Source organism: Sarcophilus harrisii, chromosome 4 (assembly GCF_902635505.1).
Source record: "Sarcophilus harrisii chromosome 4, mSarHar1.11, whole genome shotgun sequence".
Classification (NCBI taxonomy): domain Eukaryota; kingdom Metazoa; phylum Chordata; class Mammalia; order Dasyuromorphia; family Dasyuridae; genus Sarcophilus; species Sarcophilus harrisii.
Genome location: NC_045429.1, coordinates 463,776,210 through 463,793,258, shown reverse-complemented (window position 1 = coordinate 463,793,258; position 17,049 = coordinate 463,776,210). Strand labels below are relative to the sequence as shown.

The following is a 17,049-nucleotide window of genomic DNA, read 5'->3' as shown; positions in this document are numbered from 1 at the left end:
CTGTGCCCTGGCTCCCCCCTGTCCCCTCACCCCCCCAGCCACTGAGCTGCACCGGCCCCTGCTGTGGCTGTGCCCATGGCCAGTCCGCCTGGTGCTGTCCGAGGTGCTGAAACCTGTCCCTGGCTGTGACCTGTGGCAGGTGTTTGTGCTCTGTACATGAAGCTGGGGCTGGGGGCAGTGAGGAGGGTCTGGACCCTTCACTCAGGGGGGCCCCACGCTCGGGGGCCTCTGCCCCCTGGCTCTTTCTCGGAGCAGCTGCCCCAAGGGCTCTCCAAGGCCCACAGCCGACTCTCAGGCAGTGCTCTGGCCTGAGTGAGGGGCTCCAGGGAGGGAGGGCTGGGGCAGGGTGGGCAGAGGGAACGGGGGTGGCAGTGACGGCACTAACAGAGCCTGGTTTTCCTTGACAGGGGGAGCAAGGCCACAGGGGGCCTCCGGTAAGTCTGGATGTTTTCTTGGTGCCCACGCTTTGTCCCGAGAGCCCGAGAAAGCCGCTCTGGGAGGCGTGAGCGTTGACCGAGGCCCCGCCCTCTATGAGCCCTGGCATGAGGAGCAGTGGCTGCCCGCCGTCCCCGGTGGAGCCTGTGCCCCCGCCTGCCCCCTCCTGTTCCCGGGCTTCTCCCAGGTCCTCGCTCGAGCGGCCTTTGAGCATTCTTTGAGCCTTCTGCAGTGGGAAGGGGGGTGATGTGGGGTAAGCCCGATGGGAGTGCGGGGACCTGGTCTCTGGGTTCAGCTCTGCTCAGTGAGGGCCCTCAGCCAGGCCCTCCATCTGAGCACTGGTCTCTTTATCACTGGCCCACCAGTCACAAATCCCATGATGCCCCTGAGCCTCAGTTTCCCCCTCTGTAAATGTGGAGGCTGGACTTCAGGGCCTCCGGTCAGGTTCTGGGATCCTCTGAAGCGCCAACCCAGGGGAAAGCTGCCTCCTTGGGGCAGTTCTCAAAGGCCGTTTCTTTGCCATAGGGCCCATACGGGCGGCCGGGGTACAAAGGCGAAATCGGAATGCCGGGAAGACCGGTAAGCATGGCTCTGTCTCGCTTTACTGTGCCCTCTTGTTTCTGCTTTGGTTTTCCCAGCGTCCCCCGCCCTGGTCTTGCTGTCAGGAGCCCAGGCCTGCTGCTGCCGAAGGATGGCAATAGGGCGACTAGTGGGCTGGGCAGAGGGGTGTCCCTTGCTGCCCACAGCCCCAGGAAGGGCCGGAAAGCAGAGATCCAGCCTGGAGAAGTGGGCAGGAGCTTGGGGAGGGGCTGGGCTGGGGCCCAGCGAGGAAGCTCATCTGGGTGCCAGGTGGCCCGTCCTGGGCATCATCAGGCACCAGGCCTTGGCACAGACACCGCAGCCCGGCCGCCTTCCTGATGGAGGGCAGTGTCCGAGGTCCCTCCCTGGGACCTGTGGGTTTGGCTTGGATGGGCTCTGAGGCTAGAAGAGTCAGGACTGGGGGGGGGGTTCCTCTCAAAGGGCTCGCTTCCCGAGCTCTGTCTGTATGTGGGCCCCCCATGGCCCCCCGTGGCTCCTCGGACGGCAGTTCTGCCCCACCACTGGCTGGCTTGGCCTCTGGCTTCTGGAAGCGAGGTGGTCACTGAGGGGCATTGTGGGCAAGAAGCTGACTCTGCCCCCTGCCTCTTTCAGGGCCGCCCGGGCATGAATGGCCTGAAGGGTGAGAAGGGGGAGCCTGCAGACGCCGGCAGAGGCGTAGGACCGAGGGTAAGCTCCCAAGTGTGGGCCCAAAGTGCTCAGACCTGATGTTGTCAGTTCTCCCCTGGGCCCCCAGGCCTCCGACCTGACATTGCTGGTTCCCCCCCGGGCCCCCGACCTGACGTTGCTGGTTCCCTCCTGGGCCCCTGACCTGATGTTGCCAGTACTCCCCCGGGCCCCCGGGCCCCTGACCTGACGTTGCTGGTTACCCCCGGCCCCTTGCGCCCCCGACCTGACGTTGCTGGTTCCCCCCCGGCCCCTCGCGCCCCCGACCTGACGTTGCTGGTTTCCCCCCGGGCCCCCGGGCCCCCGACCTGACATTGCTCCCTCCCAGGCCCCTGTGCCCCTGACCTGACGTTGCCGGTTGTCTCGCTGTTAGAAATCTCTCCCCCGCTTTCCCTCAGCCTCGTTCTCCCCTCCTGTTCGCACTCAGGGGCCGAGCCCCCTCCTTGATTGTTTTCTCCTTCCCTCCCAGGGCCCTCCTGGACTCCCAGGGCCCCCGGGCCCCCCGGGCCCCCCAGGCTCCTTTGGTACTTCTTTCTATGACAATAATGTAAGTAGCTCCTTCCTCTGCCCCTCTGCCCCCACGCTGCCCCTCCCCACCCAGGACCTTAGAGAGAGACCATGGGGGAGGGCCGGCAATTCTGGGGGAGACATTGGCCTTCACCTCGGACAGGGTTGAGACCAGCCCCCGGAAGCCAAAATAGGGGCCGCTAGGAGTCAGGACGGCCCGAGCTCCTCAGACCCTTCCTAATGGTGGGACCCTGAGCCGGCCACTTCACTCCATTTGCCTCAGTTTCCTTATTTGTAAAATGAACTGGAGAAGCAAAGGCCACCTCTCCCACCGCGGCTTTAAAAGAAGTCCCCGAACAGGGCCTGGTCAGACTGGGCACTGCCGCGCTTGGGGCTCAGTTACTATTTGGGAATCGCGCGGCCAAGTGCCCTGCACATAGTAGGTGCTGTGTAAATGCATGTGCTCACTGTTGTGGTTACTGTTATGGGGGCTCCAAGTGCCACCCTTGGCCTTGTCCCCACCGGGGCACTTCTGGGTCCCTGGAGCCAGAGCTGGAAGGAATAGGGGAGCCCCCCGGGGCCGCAGGGGGCGGCTTTTGTGACCCCTGAGCTCGGCTCTGCCACCTGGCCAGAACAAGTGGGGGGAGGCCCTGGGAGTCGGCGCTCCTCAGGGGATGGGGAGGGCTGTGGGGGGCCTGCGCCGGGCAGGGGGCATCCTTGGGCCCAGCCTTACCCAGGCTCCGGCTTCCGTTTGTGCTTCTCAGGGATTCCTTGAGCCCGGCCGCCCTGGGCCTCCGGGACTGCCAGGTAAGGAGAACGAGTGGGGCGGCCGAGCTCCCCACGGGCTCCCTGCCCTTCCCCCCAGCCACATGTGCATCCCCCACAGCCTGAGCGGGGCGGGAGCCTCCCTCCCAGGGGATCCCCTCCGACTACTGGGTCCCTGGGTGGGCCCCTGCCCCCACTGTTGGCCCTGCTTTGGGCGCCCTGGGCTTGGCTCCCATCCCCCTCCCCTGCTGTCAGCCCTGCTTCGGGCGCCCGGGCTCGGCTCCGGCCCAGCCCGGGCTGCTTGGCAGTGCCCACCCCAGAGGGGCCACAGCTCCCATCCCCCTGCCCCTCGTCATGTGTCCCTTGGCGCTGCCTCTGACCTCGTGGGGCCCTGATGGGTGGCTCCTGGCATCTGTTCCCATTGCCATCCTGTCCTAGGTTACCAAGGCCCCCCCGGAGCCAAGGGCGATAAGGGAGAAGCCGGACCTGCCGGGCCGCCAGGTGAGCCCGAGTGCGGCGTGCCAGGCGTGGGGATGTTCACGTCTGGGCGCCGGGGGATGGCGGCGGCTGCTGTCACCCTGCCCTTCAAGGGTCCCCATGGGCCCCTCCCCTTCCCTGCCAACTCCCTTCCAAACTCGGCTCCTCGAAGGCTCGAGGCAGAGGGAGGAGGCCCCCTTCGGGAGTGGTGTGGAGGCGGGGGGTCAGCCAGAGGGGGTGCTGGAACGGCAGGACCTCAGACTGGGGGCACAGGCTCAGCGCCACCTCTGACCAGGCAGCAACGCTCAGCCCAGGCCGGGCAGCTGCTCCTTGGGCTCCTGGCTAGGAACGTCTCCTCAGTCCCTGTGTGCCTGGTCAGTGGTCAGGGGGGACATGTTCCCCAGGAGTCTGGGCCCAAGTCCCCCAAGTCCTTCAGGGGTCCGAGCCCAAGTTCCCCCGAGTTCCCCTGGGGGCCAGGCCCGAGTTCCCCCGAGTCCCCCAGGGGTCCGGGCCCGAGTTCCCCTGAGTCCCCCAGGGGTCCGGGCCCGAGTTCCCCCGAGTCCCCCAGGGGTCCGGGCCCGAGTTCCCCCTGAGTTCCCCTGGGGGCCGGGCCCGAGTCCCGTGAGTTCCCCAAGTTCCCAGAGAGCCGGGCTGGGCCCCTGCCAGGGTGCCCGTCACAGCCGCCTCCCTTCTCTCCTAGGGCTCCTGCCGTATGATTTCAGCTCCCTGGTTGAGCACATGAAGGTGAGGGGCCCACGAGGGCGTCCTGGACTCCCCTGGCTGAGAGCCTGGCTGGGGGGGTGGGGCAGGGGAGGAGGGCATGGCCAGCAGCGTGGCAGGAGGGGAAGTCCAGGTGGGGCCGAGGTGGGGCCGTGGAGCCCCAGCCTGGGAGGGGGGAGCCCTGTGTCCTGGTCCTCCCCCAGGGCTTTCCTCACTTGCTCCTTTTGTCTACAGGGAGAGAAGGGGGAAGCAGGCACAAAAGGAGAACGGGGGGAACCCGGCAGTGGAGGATTTTTCAGCTCCGGAGTCCCGGGCCTGCCCGGCCCCCCTGGCCCCCCGGGGTACCCCGGAGTTCCGGTGAGACTGAGCCCCACGCCGCGGCCGCCCTCTTCTGGCAGGGGCGGCAGCGGGACCTCCTGGGGCCGCAGGCCGGCCAGATGACAGCTGGGAATCGTGGGGGTGGGTGCTGCCCACTGCCCTCCCAGAGCCCCCTGCCAGGCGCTGAGCCGCAGCAGGGGGGAAGGGAAGCCAGAGCGGTAGAGGAGGGCCGCCGGCAGGGGCTGCCTCCAGGGGGACGCTGGCCTGGGGCGGGGCCTGGAGACTCCTGTGCACCTCTGCCTGCCCCCCCCCCCCCCTGGCCTTTTCCCTTCCCTCCCGAGGTTCTCTTTGGCCACACTGGCCACACACCCTGTTCCAGGGAAACGCCAGGGCAGCCTTTGGGCCAAACGGTGGCCGCCACTGACCACATTCCCATTCATCTCTTTCGGGCCCGGGGCATATCTCAGGGCTTATTGCATTGTGGGGAGGGCTGGCACCAGGGGGGACCCGGCCCCTCCCAGCACAGCAGAGCCTCCGGGGTCTGGCCCCCGCTAAGGCGCCTCTCGGGCAGGGCCAGGCTCCCTGAGGGGCTCTCGTCACCGGCACGCCCGAGCCGTCCTTGCTGGTGGAGGTTGGAGCCGGGCTCCCAGTGGCCTGGAGCTGCTTCTGGGGACCTTGACCTTGGGGAAAACCAACATGGCCTGTGTGTTTCCCTGTCTCGTGCTTAGGGTCCCAAGGGAGAGAGCATCAGGGGTCAGCCTGGGCCCCCGGGGCCTCAGGGGCCTCCGGGCATAGGCTACGAGGGACGACAGGGCCCCCCCGGCCCCCCCGGCCCTCCAGGACCACCATCGTTCCCGGGACCGCACAGGCAGAGTAAGGGCCCCAAGAGGCGTGGCGCAGGGGAGCAAGGGTGCTGGGGGCACCCCCTGGGGGCTTCATCCTAGGGCATTTGTCTTTCAGCTATCAGTGTTCCTGGCCCCCCCGGACCCCCAGGTCCCCCGGGCCCTCCCGGGACTTCAGGGACATCATCAGGGGTGAGTGCTGGGGATATGCAGCATGCTGGGAAACCCCTGCTGAGCCGACTCTGCCAGCCCCCCCCAACAAGCCGGGCATCCCGGGAGGCTCAGCGCTGACGCTGGCTCTCACGGCTTGGGGTCCCCCGGGGAGCTGGGCCCCCGCCCCTCAGGGTTGGACAGGAGGTGGCCAGAGAGATGCCTGAGAGAGACGGCCGGGTGCAGGGCAGAGGGGGGGGGGCACATGGGGCTGGGACGCGTGGCCGGGGGGTGTGTGTGGCCGAGGGTGGGGCTGTGGGGTGTGTGGGGCGCGTTGCCGGCTTTCGGGCTGTGGCTGCCGTCCCCGCCCGGCTCTGGGGCGCCTACGATGGGGCTGGCCTGTGTGTGTCTCCAGCAGCTGAGGCTGTGGAGCAGCTACCAGAGCATGCTGCAGCAGGCCCACGAGGTGCCTGAGGGCTGGCTGGTCTACGTGGCCGACAGGGAGGAGCTGTTCGTGCGCGTGCGCGGCGGCCTCAGGAAGGTCCCGGTGAGTGCTCAGCTGGGGGACGGGGCCGCTCCGGTGCTGCAGGGGAGGGGTGTGTATGTGGGGGGCCCTGCTACCCACAGGGAGCTCCCGCTGGGACAGGCCTCAGGTGCCACCTTCCTCCCACATGGGGCCCGGGCCCTCAGCCGGCCTTGGGGGAGAAATGCCATGGGGCCCGGAGCCTGCCCAGCGGCCGCCCCTGAGAGATGGGGAATGGAGGTGGCAGGGCTGGGCCTGGAGGGGGGGGGCACAGAGGGGACCGTGGCCAAGCCGGTGATACGGTGTCTTCTCTGCAGCTCGAGGCCCGGATCGCGCTCTCGCGGGGGGTGGTGAGTGAGACCCTTTGCTGGTCCCCGGGAGGCAGAGGGGAGGGGCAGCCAGGGGAGTGGGGCTGGTCAGGCTCCCCCACCCTCCCTGCTGGGCAGGGACCACAAAAGCCCCTCCTGGGCACCCCCACAGGCCCCCATGGGCCCCCACAGCTGACATCCACGTCCCACAGCGCTCCCACAGCAGCTCCCAGCGATGCCTGGGGCCCTCAGGAGGTGCCAGGCTGAGGCGCTGCCCCTCTCCCTCCTCCAGGATAATGAGGTCGCGGTCCTGCAGCCGCCCGTGGTGGAGTATTCCCCGGGGAACCCGGCGCCCGCGGGCAGCCTCCCGTACCCCCGCCGGGGCCATCCGCACTCCACCGCCAAGCCGTGGCGGGCGGACGACATCCGGGCCGGCCCTCTCCGCTTCCCCGAGCACGGCGGGCAGCACCCCCCGTACCCCGGCGTCCAGCAGCAGCACCACGACCGTGTCCCCAGCTATCATGGTGCCTACACCAACGGGCGGCCGGCCCAGCCCACGGCCGCGCTGCCGCACGCCCACCACGATTTCCAGCCTGCGGTGAGTGCCCCCGGCCCTGGGCCCCCTCTCTCTGGCCTGCTTGGCCCGCCGCCTGTGGGCAGCGAGCCCCTCGCCTGTGCCGACATGCGGCCCCCGGCCAGTAGTGACACGTGCCCTGCCCCAGGCCGTGCTCGAGGCTCCCCATTGGCGTGTCAACCGCCTGCCGGATGGCAGCTCACCCGCGGCCGGCGCCGTGTCCCTTCTCGTTGTAGCTCCATCTCATCGCTCTCAACGGTCCCCAGAGCGGCAGCATGCGCGGCATCCGGGGGGCCGACTTCCAGTGCTTCCAGCAGGCCCGCCAAGTGGGCCTGATGGGCACCTTCAGGGCCTTCCTGTCCTCCCGGCTGCAGGACCTCTACAGCATCGTGCGCAGGGCCGACCGCAGCAACGTGCCCATCCTCAACCTCCAGGTGGGTGCGCGGGCCGGGCGCCAGGGCGGGGCTCAGTCCCCCCAGGCTGCATAGAAATGTCTCCTCTTCCTCCCCCAAGGACGAGCTCCTCTTTGACAACTGGGAGGCGTTGTTCTCCGGCTCTGAAGGCCAGCTCCGGCCAGGCGCCCGCATCCTCTCTTTCGACGGCAGGGACGTCCTGCAGCACGCCGCCTGGTGAGTCCCCCGGATTCTGGGCGGGCGGGCCACGGCCCTGCCATTCAGGCCTCCCTGGGACTCCAGTGGGCCCCGGCGCTTGCAGGACTTGGGACAGAGCGGCCCCAGGGGTCATGTGGGCATCACATAAGCAGGGCCTGTATGGGTCCCACGTGGGCCGGGCCCTGTGTGTCAGGCCTGTGTAGTCCCCATGTAAGCAGGGTCCATGTAAGCCCCGCGTGGGCCGGGCCCTGTGTGTGTCAGGCCCATGTGGGCCCCGCATGGGCCGGGCCCTGTGTGTGTCAGGCCCGTGTGGGCCCCGTGTGGGCCGGGCCCTGTGTGAGCCAGGCCTGTGTAGTCCCCATGTAAGCAGGGCCCATGTGGGCCCCGCGTGGGCCGGGCCCTGTGTGTGTCAGGCCCATGTGGGCCCTGCGTGGGCCGGGCCCTGTGTGGGTCGGGCCCTGGGTCCACGCCGGCATCTTGGTGCTTCTCGTAGGCCACAGAAGAGCGTGTGGCACGGCTCTGACGCCCAGGGACGCCGGCTGACGGAGAGCTACTGTGAGACCTGGCGCACGGACCAGGGCACCGCTACCGGCCAGGCGTCCTCCCTGTTCTCGGGCAGACTGCTGGAGCAGAAGGCCGTGAGCTGCCACAACTCCTTCATTGTCCTCTGCATTGAGAACAGCTTCATGACCTCCTCCTCCTCCAAGTAGGAGCCTCCTCTGCCCCCCAGGGGTGGCTGAGGGACGGACGGACGCACGGAGGACAGGCCGGGTTCCGGGGATGGCCCACAGCCCGGCCCCAGAGGGGCCCCAGACTGGCTCTGGCCCAGCCGGCCAGTGTCCCATGTGGCCGCCCCGACTTTCATGTAATCGCTGAAGAAATAAAAAGAAGCCAAAGAGTGTATTTTTAAAAAAGTGTAAACAGAAAGCTGGTCCCGAAGGCGCCTCCTTCTTGGTCCAGCCTTGGCCCTGGCCCTCGGCCTGGCCACCCTGTGGGCTCTTCCGGCCCTTCCGGACTCAGGGACAATGTGCCCGGTACCCATTAGAGCCCTGGCCCAGGGCTTCTTCCCAGTCATGAGCAGGTTTGCGCAGGGGGAGGGCTCTTCCTTGACCTCAGCCACAACTCCTCCCCCTCCTCCCTCATCTTCTTGTCCTCCTTGTCCCCCTCCCCCAACTGGTGCCCAGACTCTGCTTCAGCCTCCGTGCCTTTGCTGAAGGGGCTGGAGCCCCAGAGCTCTCAGTGGCTCAGTGCCCTTCTGCTCCCGTGGGCAGTGGGCACCGTCTTCCCCCTGAGCCCGCCGGCAGGGCTGTGGGCAGCCCTTGCTTCCTGATGCCCCAGCTCCCCGCAAGGGCAGACGCCGGGGCATGGCGGGGCCATGCTGCCCTTCCCCTTGCCCGTCCAAAGCCCCCAGGAGGACTTTCCTTCCCCCCAGAGGGGCAGAGAGGGAGGGAGTCTCAACAGCAATGTCTCCACTTCGCAGATGGGGAAACTGAGGAAGCTGGGCCAGGTGAAGCCAGGTCTTCCAGTGAGCAGGAGGGGGTCGAGCACTGGTGGCAGCTTTGGGGACTCCCTTGAAGTCTGGGGTTCAGCACTGTGGCCCCTTGTCCTGCTCCAGCCTTCTCTCCCTGGGGTCTCTTGGGCACGCAGGGAGGCCACGGGGAGGCCGGGCAGTGAAGGAATGGAGGCATCTGCCTGTGCTTGGCAGTGCCAGGGGGCAAGGCCTGTGCTGGCGCGAGGGCAGCTTTGGAAGGAAAGCTGTTGGACTCATGGATCAGAGCGGGGCAGGGGAAGCCTCCCACCAGGTCTGCCTTGTGGCCACCCAAGCTGGCAGTGAGCCAGCGTCCCTCAAGGAGAGGCCAGGCTAATGCTTGCCTGGTGCAGTCTGTTTTGGCTTGAGCTGGTTCCCCAAAGGGCTGTGCTGGACTTCTGGTGCTCCCTGCTGCTCGGCTCCCTCCTCTTCGCAGCTTTGGGGAGCTGGTCTTCTCGAAGGCTTCTCCTTCCCGGGGGACTGGCCCCCTTCCTGCCCTCTGGCCTCTGACTCACTGGGTACGCCACCTGTGCCCACGTACCTGCACCTGAAATGATGGTGCTTCTGCCAGAGAGCCTTTGGGGCTCTGTGCCCTTCAGGCCTGGCCCTGCCAGGGGATCCGCAGCTCCTTGCCAGCCCTCGAGTGCCCGGAGGGCCGTCCCTGCTGGGAAGGCCGAGCTGCCCACTCATGCTGCTGTTGGGGCCGGGCACAGACCCTTAGCATGCCCACCCCCTGCCTCCCTGTGCCGGCATCCCTTTGGAGAGGTCCTGGCGTGGGCTCAGTGCCATTGACCCTCCCATGTTCACCCAAGATAGAAACCGGATGCCCTCAGCAATGGCCTCAAGCACACTGGCTTCTGCCCCTGGGAGTTGGGGGGGCTGGTAGGGGCTGATAGGAGCTGGCAGGGGTGTGTGTGTGGGAAGATGGCCAGGGTGGGGGGGGGTGTCTTCTCTTCTTTTTTATACTATATGATGGTTCTCTGGGAGCAGGTTTCTTGGGGAGGTTTTCTGGAGGCAGCCGTAGTTTCAGTTAAAAGTAATAATCACCCCAAATGCAGCCAGCTGATAAAATCCAAACGTTTATTTTCTCCTTCCAAGTCTTGTCTCTTTCCTTGGGCCCCGTTAGCTTTCTTAGAGGCCTCTCTCCTTCCTTGGTTCCAAGAGCTCTTGCAGCTTGTCCTTTGCCTCTGCTTTCTTCAGCCTCAGCCAGCACCGAGGTGGAAGATGGAATGAATCTGACTTTGCCTCCGAGAGTGGCCTTGGGGGCTTCTGTGTCTCCCAGAGTGCTCTGTGTCTGGCCCTGAGGCTTCTCCCTTATATGCCCCATGCTGAGCACACACCAGTCATTATATCCCTGGGAAACCATTATTTGTTGTAGGATTCAATCAGTGCTAAACTAGATTTAACCGTTGTCTCCTCCATTCCACTCAGTGCCTTGTTCCAAGCTCTGGCCCATAACATCTCCTCGTAGGATCAGATCAGTCACACAGAACCAGGCTCAATTAGATAATTATTGCCTCTTTCAACTCTAATGACTTAACACTTTGTAAGGATTCCAAGGGAAAGGGGAGGGGGGGAGACCTGAAATGCAAATCTCATGGGGGCCTTTTTTGTGAGCAGAAGGGGGGGGTTAAGGAGGAGGGACCTTTAAAAGCTCCCGAGGAGAGCGGCCCCCAAGGGCCGGGGGCATGCTGGGGCTGCAGTTCTCAGACCTCCAGGAGCAGGTCACTGTGCAGCTGGGCAGGTGTGACTCTCCCTCAAATGTACTGGGGGGCCCAAGCCTGGGGAGCGGGGGGAGGGCAGACAGATACCCGGTGTTGCCGTGGGGGAGGGTTGTGGCCCAAGAGCAGGAATCTAACAGAAATAGGCCAAATAACGGGACAGAAGGGACGCAGCGGCTGGCGCGGGTGGGGCTGGGACCTGGCGTGGCGAGCACAGAAGCGGTGCGGCCGCCTGCGTTCCCGGGTTTGTGGGGCACTTGCTGCGGGAGCCGCCGCTGTGGCCACTCCTGTCCCGGCTCCCGGTGCCCGGAGCCAGCGCTCGGCCCCTTGCTCCTTGTCCGTGTGAGGAGGTTTCTGTAAAGGCCCAGGAAGCAGCCCCGCCCCCTCCCGTTATCGCGCCCGCTGTACCCCGAAGCGCGCTCCGCCGCGTGCGCCCGTGTGCGCGGGACCGGTTTCTGAAAGCACTGAATAAAGGAAAGCAGCCTCTCTCACCGACTGCGTGTGGTTCCTCTGGGCCTTGGCGTTGTCTGGAGGGCAGGGGAGGAGGGGGCCGGGGCCGGCATCGTGGTGGCAGAAGCTCCCGGATGGGAGGGACCTCGGCTGGGCCCCCATGAGCCCCCGACAGCTCACGCCTAGCGGCCGGCCTCTGCTCCAGTGCGGGTGGGGGTGGGGGGGCTCCCCGCTTCAGGAGAAAGCCCCTCTGGGCAGGAGTCTCCGCTGGGCCTCTCCCAGCACCCACCACGTGGTGCTTCACCCCTGCACCTCCTTGGGCCCTGCCTTGTCCTGTTCTGGGACAGGGAGCCCGTAAGTGCCGTCATGGAGGGGTTCACAGACCATGTGGCTTCTCTGGTGAGAGCATTGGGGGATCTCAGAGTTCCCCCTTCTCCAGGCTAAACATCCCACTTACTTTGGCTGAGGACAATGGCTCCATTTCCAGCTTTGTCTAACCCACTCCTCCCCCACTTCCCTGTCATTAGGGGCCCTCCCCCCTTGTTATTTGTCCTTTATATATGATGGTGAGGGAGGGTCCCCTGCCTCAGTTTCCCTTCCAGAGCCACCTGGGTCCAGTGGCCGGAGATGGTCCCAGGGGCAGCGACAGCTCGTGGCTTCCCGGGTCTGTCTGACCAGGATGACACCTGTGCTCAAGGTTGGGGAGGCCTGGGGCCCGGCCCAAAAACAATGGGATAGATGGTCAGTGTGCAGGGTTTCTGGCCGCATGTGAATTCGATTGGAGTCGATCCAGGCCGGGTCGGCCTGGGACCCCAGGGGCCGGTGGGAGTCAGACCGGTGGGGTTCAAGGCCCGGTCCCCCAGCAGTAGCCGGGAAAGCCAATTACCCTCGGGTCACGCCGGGGTCTTAGAGAAGGAAGGGCAGCTGAACCTCAGAGGAGGCTACGCAGGCCCAGCAGCCCCGGGGATTTGTAAAGCGGCCCGAGCTTCGGGCTCCCGGGCAGGCTGGCTTAACTTTCCTCCTCTCTGCCCCTCCCTGGAGCGCCCCCCCAGCCCCCAATGGCCCCTCCCTCGGCAGTCGGCCTTCCTCCCGACTTCTGCCGTCTGGGACCTTCCCCAGCTCGAAGAGCTCCCCGGGCACCCAGTGTGCGACTCTCCCACTTCCCGAGAGGGATCGTTTCTCTCTGCAGCTTCCCAGCTTCTCTCCTGGGGGAGCCCTCCCCTCCAGCCCCTCCCCCGGACAGGGGCGCCCAGCCCAGGCGCCAAGCAGCAGGCAGCACACGCCCGTCGGGGGAGCCGGTTTATTACACAAAAAATCCTCTTCTAGCAGAAAATCTGATTTCTAAAACTTGGCGAGGTTCTCGATTCCCAAGCTTCCGCCCTCAGAGGGGCCAGGGAGCAGGCCTCCGGGGAGGGAGGGGTGATGGGAACGTCAGGGGGTGGGGGGAGGAAACGAGGCCAGAGCTCCAGTGCCCTTGGCTCAGAAGCAGCAGGTTTCTGTACCAAGTACGGCCAGTCGGGCGGAGGGCTGGGATGGACAGGGCCGGGGGACCTGGTGGGCAGGGCCAGGGGCTGGGGGTCCTGGTGGGCAGGGCCGGTTCTTCTGCAGAGAATCAAAGACGTAAGGCAACCATTGGCACAGCTAGGGCCCAGACACAGACCTGATCCAATCCCGGATGAGGGGGAGATAATACTGTTGGGGGACAGGCGCCAGACACCCTGCTTCTTCCCGAGCTCCGACCGAGTCCCCTGTTAGCTGCTCCCCTCTACCTTCCAAATATTTCTGTGAGGTAGGTCAGTATTAACCCATTTTAAAGATGGGGAGACTAAGGCTCCAGGAGGCAGCTGACCAGCCACTGTGCATCAGGATGTGGGTGGAGGGAATGGCTAGGACCCCAGGACCCCCCAGCCGACTGTTCCACATAAAGGTTCACTCGGGCACCGAGTGACCAAAGGGACAGCCCTGCGCAGACGGCTCCACAGCCTCGCTTCCGGACGGGGGGCTGCAGCTTTCTGTTTTCCTGGAGGCCTGAGTGGTGGGGCGCCCAGGGAGCCCCCACGGTTCCTGGCCGACGACAGCTGGTGCAGCGGGCGGGGAGGCCGGGACGGGGCAGGGAAAGGGTGCGACGCTGCCCTTCCGGAGGGTCCCCCACTTACGGGAAATCCTGCTTGTGTTCATGGGCACGAGAAGGACTCAAGGGGGTCTCCTTTCTGGTGTTCAGTGAGCAAATGTGTGTATGTGTGTGTGTGTGTGTGTGTGTGTGTGTGTGTGTGCCTGCGTGCAGGAATAATACAAATGAATGTAAATGAGTGTGCGAGTGTGTGTGCGTGAGAATGTGTGGATGTGTCCACGTGTGGGCCGTGAGAACACCTGGGGCCCAGGGGGAGATTCCTACTGTGATTGTCTCAGGTTGGGCTCGGCCTCCCTGCCGGAGGGGCGGGCGACACCTTGGGCACGGCAGGCAACATCTCGGACGTGGAGGGCAAAGCCTTGGGCACAGCGGGCAACAACTTGGGCACTCGGTCCGTCTGGTTCTCCAGTCCGGCTGGTCCGGTCAGGCAGCCGAGGCTCAGCGTGGCATCTTGGCATGGGCCGGGCAAGACTGGTTCTTAATCAAATGGGGGAAAAGGGATTCTCCGTGGTTTGGAAGCAGGACAAAGACGTCCACCTAATGTGGCCCGTGCTCCAGCCCCGGTTCCTAAGGTGCCTGTGACGTGATCCTGGACTGACCGGGGCTGCGGCCGTGTGCTCGGACCCCCTTCCCGCACAGGTCGGGCGGGAGGAACGGCGAGCAGGGGCGTGTCACTGGCAGGGCCGGTGCCAAACACGCGCCATCGTCCTCCTGCCCCCGACGTCTCCGATCAGGCCCGGACGCTGTCGACGCCATCCTCCTCAGGGTTCTGCACCTTCTCTGGCGCCTCCGCGGGGCTTCCCAGCTCGGTCGCCAAGGGGAAGCTGCGGGAGCCGCTCTGCCGACAGTGCCTCACAGCCGTGTACACAGCTCCCAAGAAGTAGGCCACGGCCAGCACCGTGAAGTACCCGAAGTAGACTTGGAACTGGAAGAGAGGAGCGGGCGGTCAGAAAGCGGCGGGTGGCCAGGAGTCCCCGGGTCACGGGGAGCTGCTCTGAGCAGCGTCTCCCGCCCTCAGGACTGGGCGCCGGACCAAGGCCTTGTCTAGAGCCTGCCTGGATCACGGAAGCCAGAGCAGCCAAAGGCTGCCCCTTGGTGGGTCCCGGGGAGGACCCCAGAAGCTGCTGAGGGCAGAACCAGAGCGCCTGCTAGCGAGCCTGTCCCAGGCTGCCCCCGCGCTCAGCCCCAGGGGCGGCCCGGGCAGTCGGCGGCCCCCAGACCCTCTGCTCCTATGGCCCAGGGGTGGCCCCCAGACCCTCTGCTCCTATGGCCCAGGGGTGGCCCCCAGACCCTCTGCTCCTATGGCCCAGGGGCGGCCCAGGCAGTTGGCGGAGGCAGGGTTTTGTGCAGGAGGGGGGGGCCGGGCTGCACCAGGGGAGGGATGACCGCTACAGGGCGTGGAGGTGGGAGCCGGAGGGCGACTTGGCCAGACCACAGAATGCGGGAAGGAAGGAAGAGCGGCCAAGGAAGAAGAGCGACAGCTTGGTGGGCAGTGGTTAGAGTTCGAGTCTGGTCCCAGGCCTGGGAAAAGGTGTGACCCTGAGCAACTCTCCTTAGCACTACCTGCCTCCGTTTCCTCATCTGTAAAATGGGGATATAACTGCACGTCTTTCCCTCCCTGGGTTGCGGCGAGGCTCCAACGAGGGCAGTTTGTAAAACATGGTGGCTGGCACACAGTCGGTGCCACATAAACACTGGCCCCGGCGTACCTGGGAGCGGACGGGGAGCCCGAGGCCCCTCTTGTCCGCCACGATGATAGTCACCACGGTCTTCAGGATGGTGGCAAGGAAGGTGTTGACCCCGAACACCAGGGCGCACAGCTCTTTGGTCATCGACGAGGCGATCTGGAAACTGGGCAGAGACAGCGGCTGGCATGTTACAGGGAGCGGGGGAGCGGCAGAAACGGGGCCTCCTAGGGGCTCCGCCCGGCCGGCACCTTGCCGAGCCCCGCTTTTCCCAAAGGGGAGGAGGGTGCTCATACAGGACGCTGATCCCACAGAACTCCCGGGGGCTAAAGTCTCTTCGCCAGTGCCGGTCAGCGGCTAATCTGGGGCTCCAAGTCTCACAGAAAGTGCCACGAGCAGGATTTGAATCCTGCTCCCTTAAGCCTTTAAGTGACACGGGCCTATGAGCCTCAGGCTGCCTGTGACCCAGAGGGGCCTTCCCAGTCCTGCCTGTCCTGCTCCCCCCGCCCCCCCACCAAACAGTACCACCAAGCAGATGTGCTACCCCTCCAGGCATCCACTGCCCCCCCCAGGCATCCACTGCCCCCGAGAGGCTTGAGGTCAGAGGCCTCCAACATAAGGCCTTGGGGACAAGGTACAGTCCCCCTCTGAGGTCAGAGAAATGGGGGCAACCAGAGAGACAGGGGCTCCTTCCCAGCACCGTGGGGTTAACGAAAGGCTGCTTGGGGGAAACTGAGTGGCAACAGGCAAGTCATCGGCCCCGGAGGCGCCTCGGCCTCCCCCTTCCTCCCAGGGCCAGGCCCACCAAGGCCTGAGGGCCTGTTGGCCCCTTGGGGACCCGAGCCGGGATCGTGGTAGGGCCGGCGGCCGGGCCGGGGGGACAGCTGGCCTCTGGGACACCGCCGTGGCGGGGCCAAACCTGAGTGACCCTGGGACCCTCCTCCCCGCCAACTAGCCGAGCGCCCCCGAGGACCCAGATGGCGCCGGAGGCCGGCAGGGGCTGAGCTCTCCGGGGAGACTCACGTGGCGATGGGCACCAGGAACTGGTGGAAGCCCCTGAAGAAGACGAGGGCCGCGTAGCAGAGCCAGATGTTGCGGGTGCTGTACATGAGCAGGACCAGGCCGGCCTGCAGGCCCGTCACGGCCCCGATCAGCAGCTCCGACCACAGCGCCCAGCGGATCCGCACGCCCAAGGCCAAGGCCGCTAGGCCCCTGGGGAGACAGGGCGAGCCGGGCCGGCCTGGGGCCCCTGGGGACGGCCGACTCCATCAAGGTGGCGGCGGCGTCCACGGCCCCGTTGTAGACCTTGGAGCCGTCCGTGTCGCTCCACAGGATGTGCACGTAGTAGATGATTAGGTAGTAGCCGGAGAAGTTGAACACCCACCAGAGGGACCAGAGGCGCAGCCGCGGCGTGCGCGCCACGCTCCCCAGCTCCAGGAGCATGCGCACCAGCGTGGAGTCCTTGCAGGCAGCCAGCAGGCGGGGCCCCGGCCCGGCCCCCTCGGCCGGCCCCGGCCCCGGCCGCATGCGTCCAGCCCGGGGCGAGGGCCCCCCCCCCGGGCCGTTGAAGAAGAGGGCGCCTGGCTTGAGGAAGAGCGCCAGGGAGCAGGGGAAGGAGGAAGCCCAGGGAGGCGTGGTGCAGCGTGAGGTAGGGCACGTGGCCCACGGAGACGCAGAGCTGGCCAGAGGAGCGCTGGGCCCAGGAGCACGGCCAGCGGGGCCGCCAGCGCCTGGTAGCGCCGGGCTGACCAGCGAAGAGAGAGGAGTAGGCCACGCGAGCCGCCATGGTCACGCCGTAGAAGAACTCCATGAGCTGCATGGTCGGGTCCCGGGCCCAGGACCAGCAGCCCACACGGAAGGAGCCCGGCCCCCAGGATCAGACGGGCCGAGGCAGGGTCGGTCAGCAGGAAGATGGGCACCAGCACCCCATGAGAGTGGCAGCACCGGGATTCCCTGGTGACCGCAGGGAGGCCGCTGAGCCCGGCCCCATGGGGGCGGGGGGGGGAGAGGGGGCCAGGGGAGGCTGAGCTGGGGGACCCAA

The 17,049-nt window shown here is 66.2% G+C and overlaps 2 protein-coding genes across 7 annotated transcripts in view; one reads left to right on the top strand and one right to left on the bottom strand.

The window, feature by feature from the left end:
* COL18A1 (collagen type XVIII alpha 1 chain) overlaps nt 1-8,407 on the top strand; it is an 81,224-nt gene extending 72,817 nt beyond the window's left edge. For 5 of the 6 annotated variants that reach the window (XM_031968332.1, XM_031968327.1, XM_031968326.1 and 2 more), the window contains 16 exons: nt 408-434; nt 961-1,014; nt 1,627-1,701; nt 2,168-2,245; nt 2,970-3,012; nt 3,409-3,471; nt 4,148-4,191; nt 4,402-4,524; nt 5,214-5,358; nt 5,446-5,519; nt 5,893-6,024; nt 6,318-6,350; nt 6,601-6,906; nt 7,119-7,316; nt 7,396-7,511; nt 7,987-8,407. In XM_031968332.1, coding sequence (XP_031824192.1) covers nt 408-434; nt 961-1,014; nt 1,627-1,701; nt 2,168-2,245; nt 2,970-3,012; nt 3,409-3,471; nt 4,148-4,191; nt 4,402-4,524; nt 5,214-5,358; nt 5,446-5,519; nt 5,893-6,024; nt 6,318-6,350; nt 6,601-6,906; nt 7,119-7,316; nt 7,396-7,511; nt 7,987-8,203 — 1,728 coding nt within the window. In that variant the 3' untranslated portion in view covers nt 8,204-8,407. The remainder of the gene's footprint in view (nt 1-407; nt 435-960; nt 1,015-1,626; nt 1,702-2,167; nt 2,246-2,969; nt 3,013-3,408; nt 3,472-4,147; nt 4,192-4,401; nt 4,525-5,213; nt 5,359-5,445; nt 5,520-5,892; nt 6,025-6,317; nt 6,351-6,600; nt 6,907-7,118; nt 7,317-7,395; nt 7,512-7,986) is intronic. The other variant, XM_031968328.1, reaches the window with a different exon arrangement.
* A 4,800-nt stretch (nt 8,408-13,207) lies between these two features.
* SLC19A1 (solute carrier family 19 member 1) lies at nt 13,208-16,827 on the bottom strand. Its single transcript, XM_031968325.1, is given in 5 exon segments — nt 13,208-14,248; nt 15,033-15,174; nt 16,032-16,220; nt 16,273-16,623; nt 16,625-16,827. Coding segments are annotated over 5 exon segments (1,080 nt in total). The 3' UTR covers nt 13,208-14,053.
* Nucleotides 16,828-17,049: the final 222 nt, after the last annotated feature.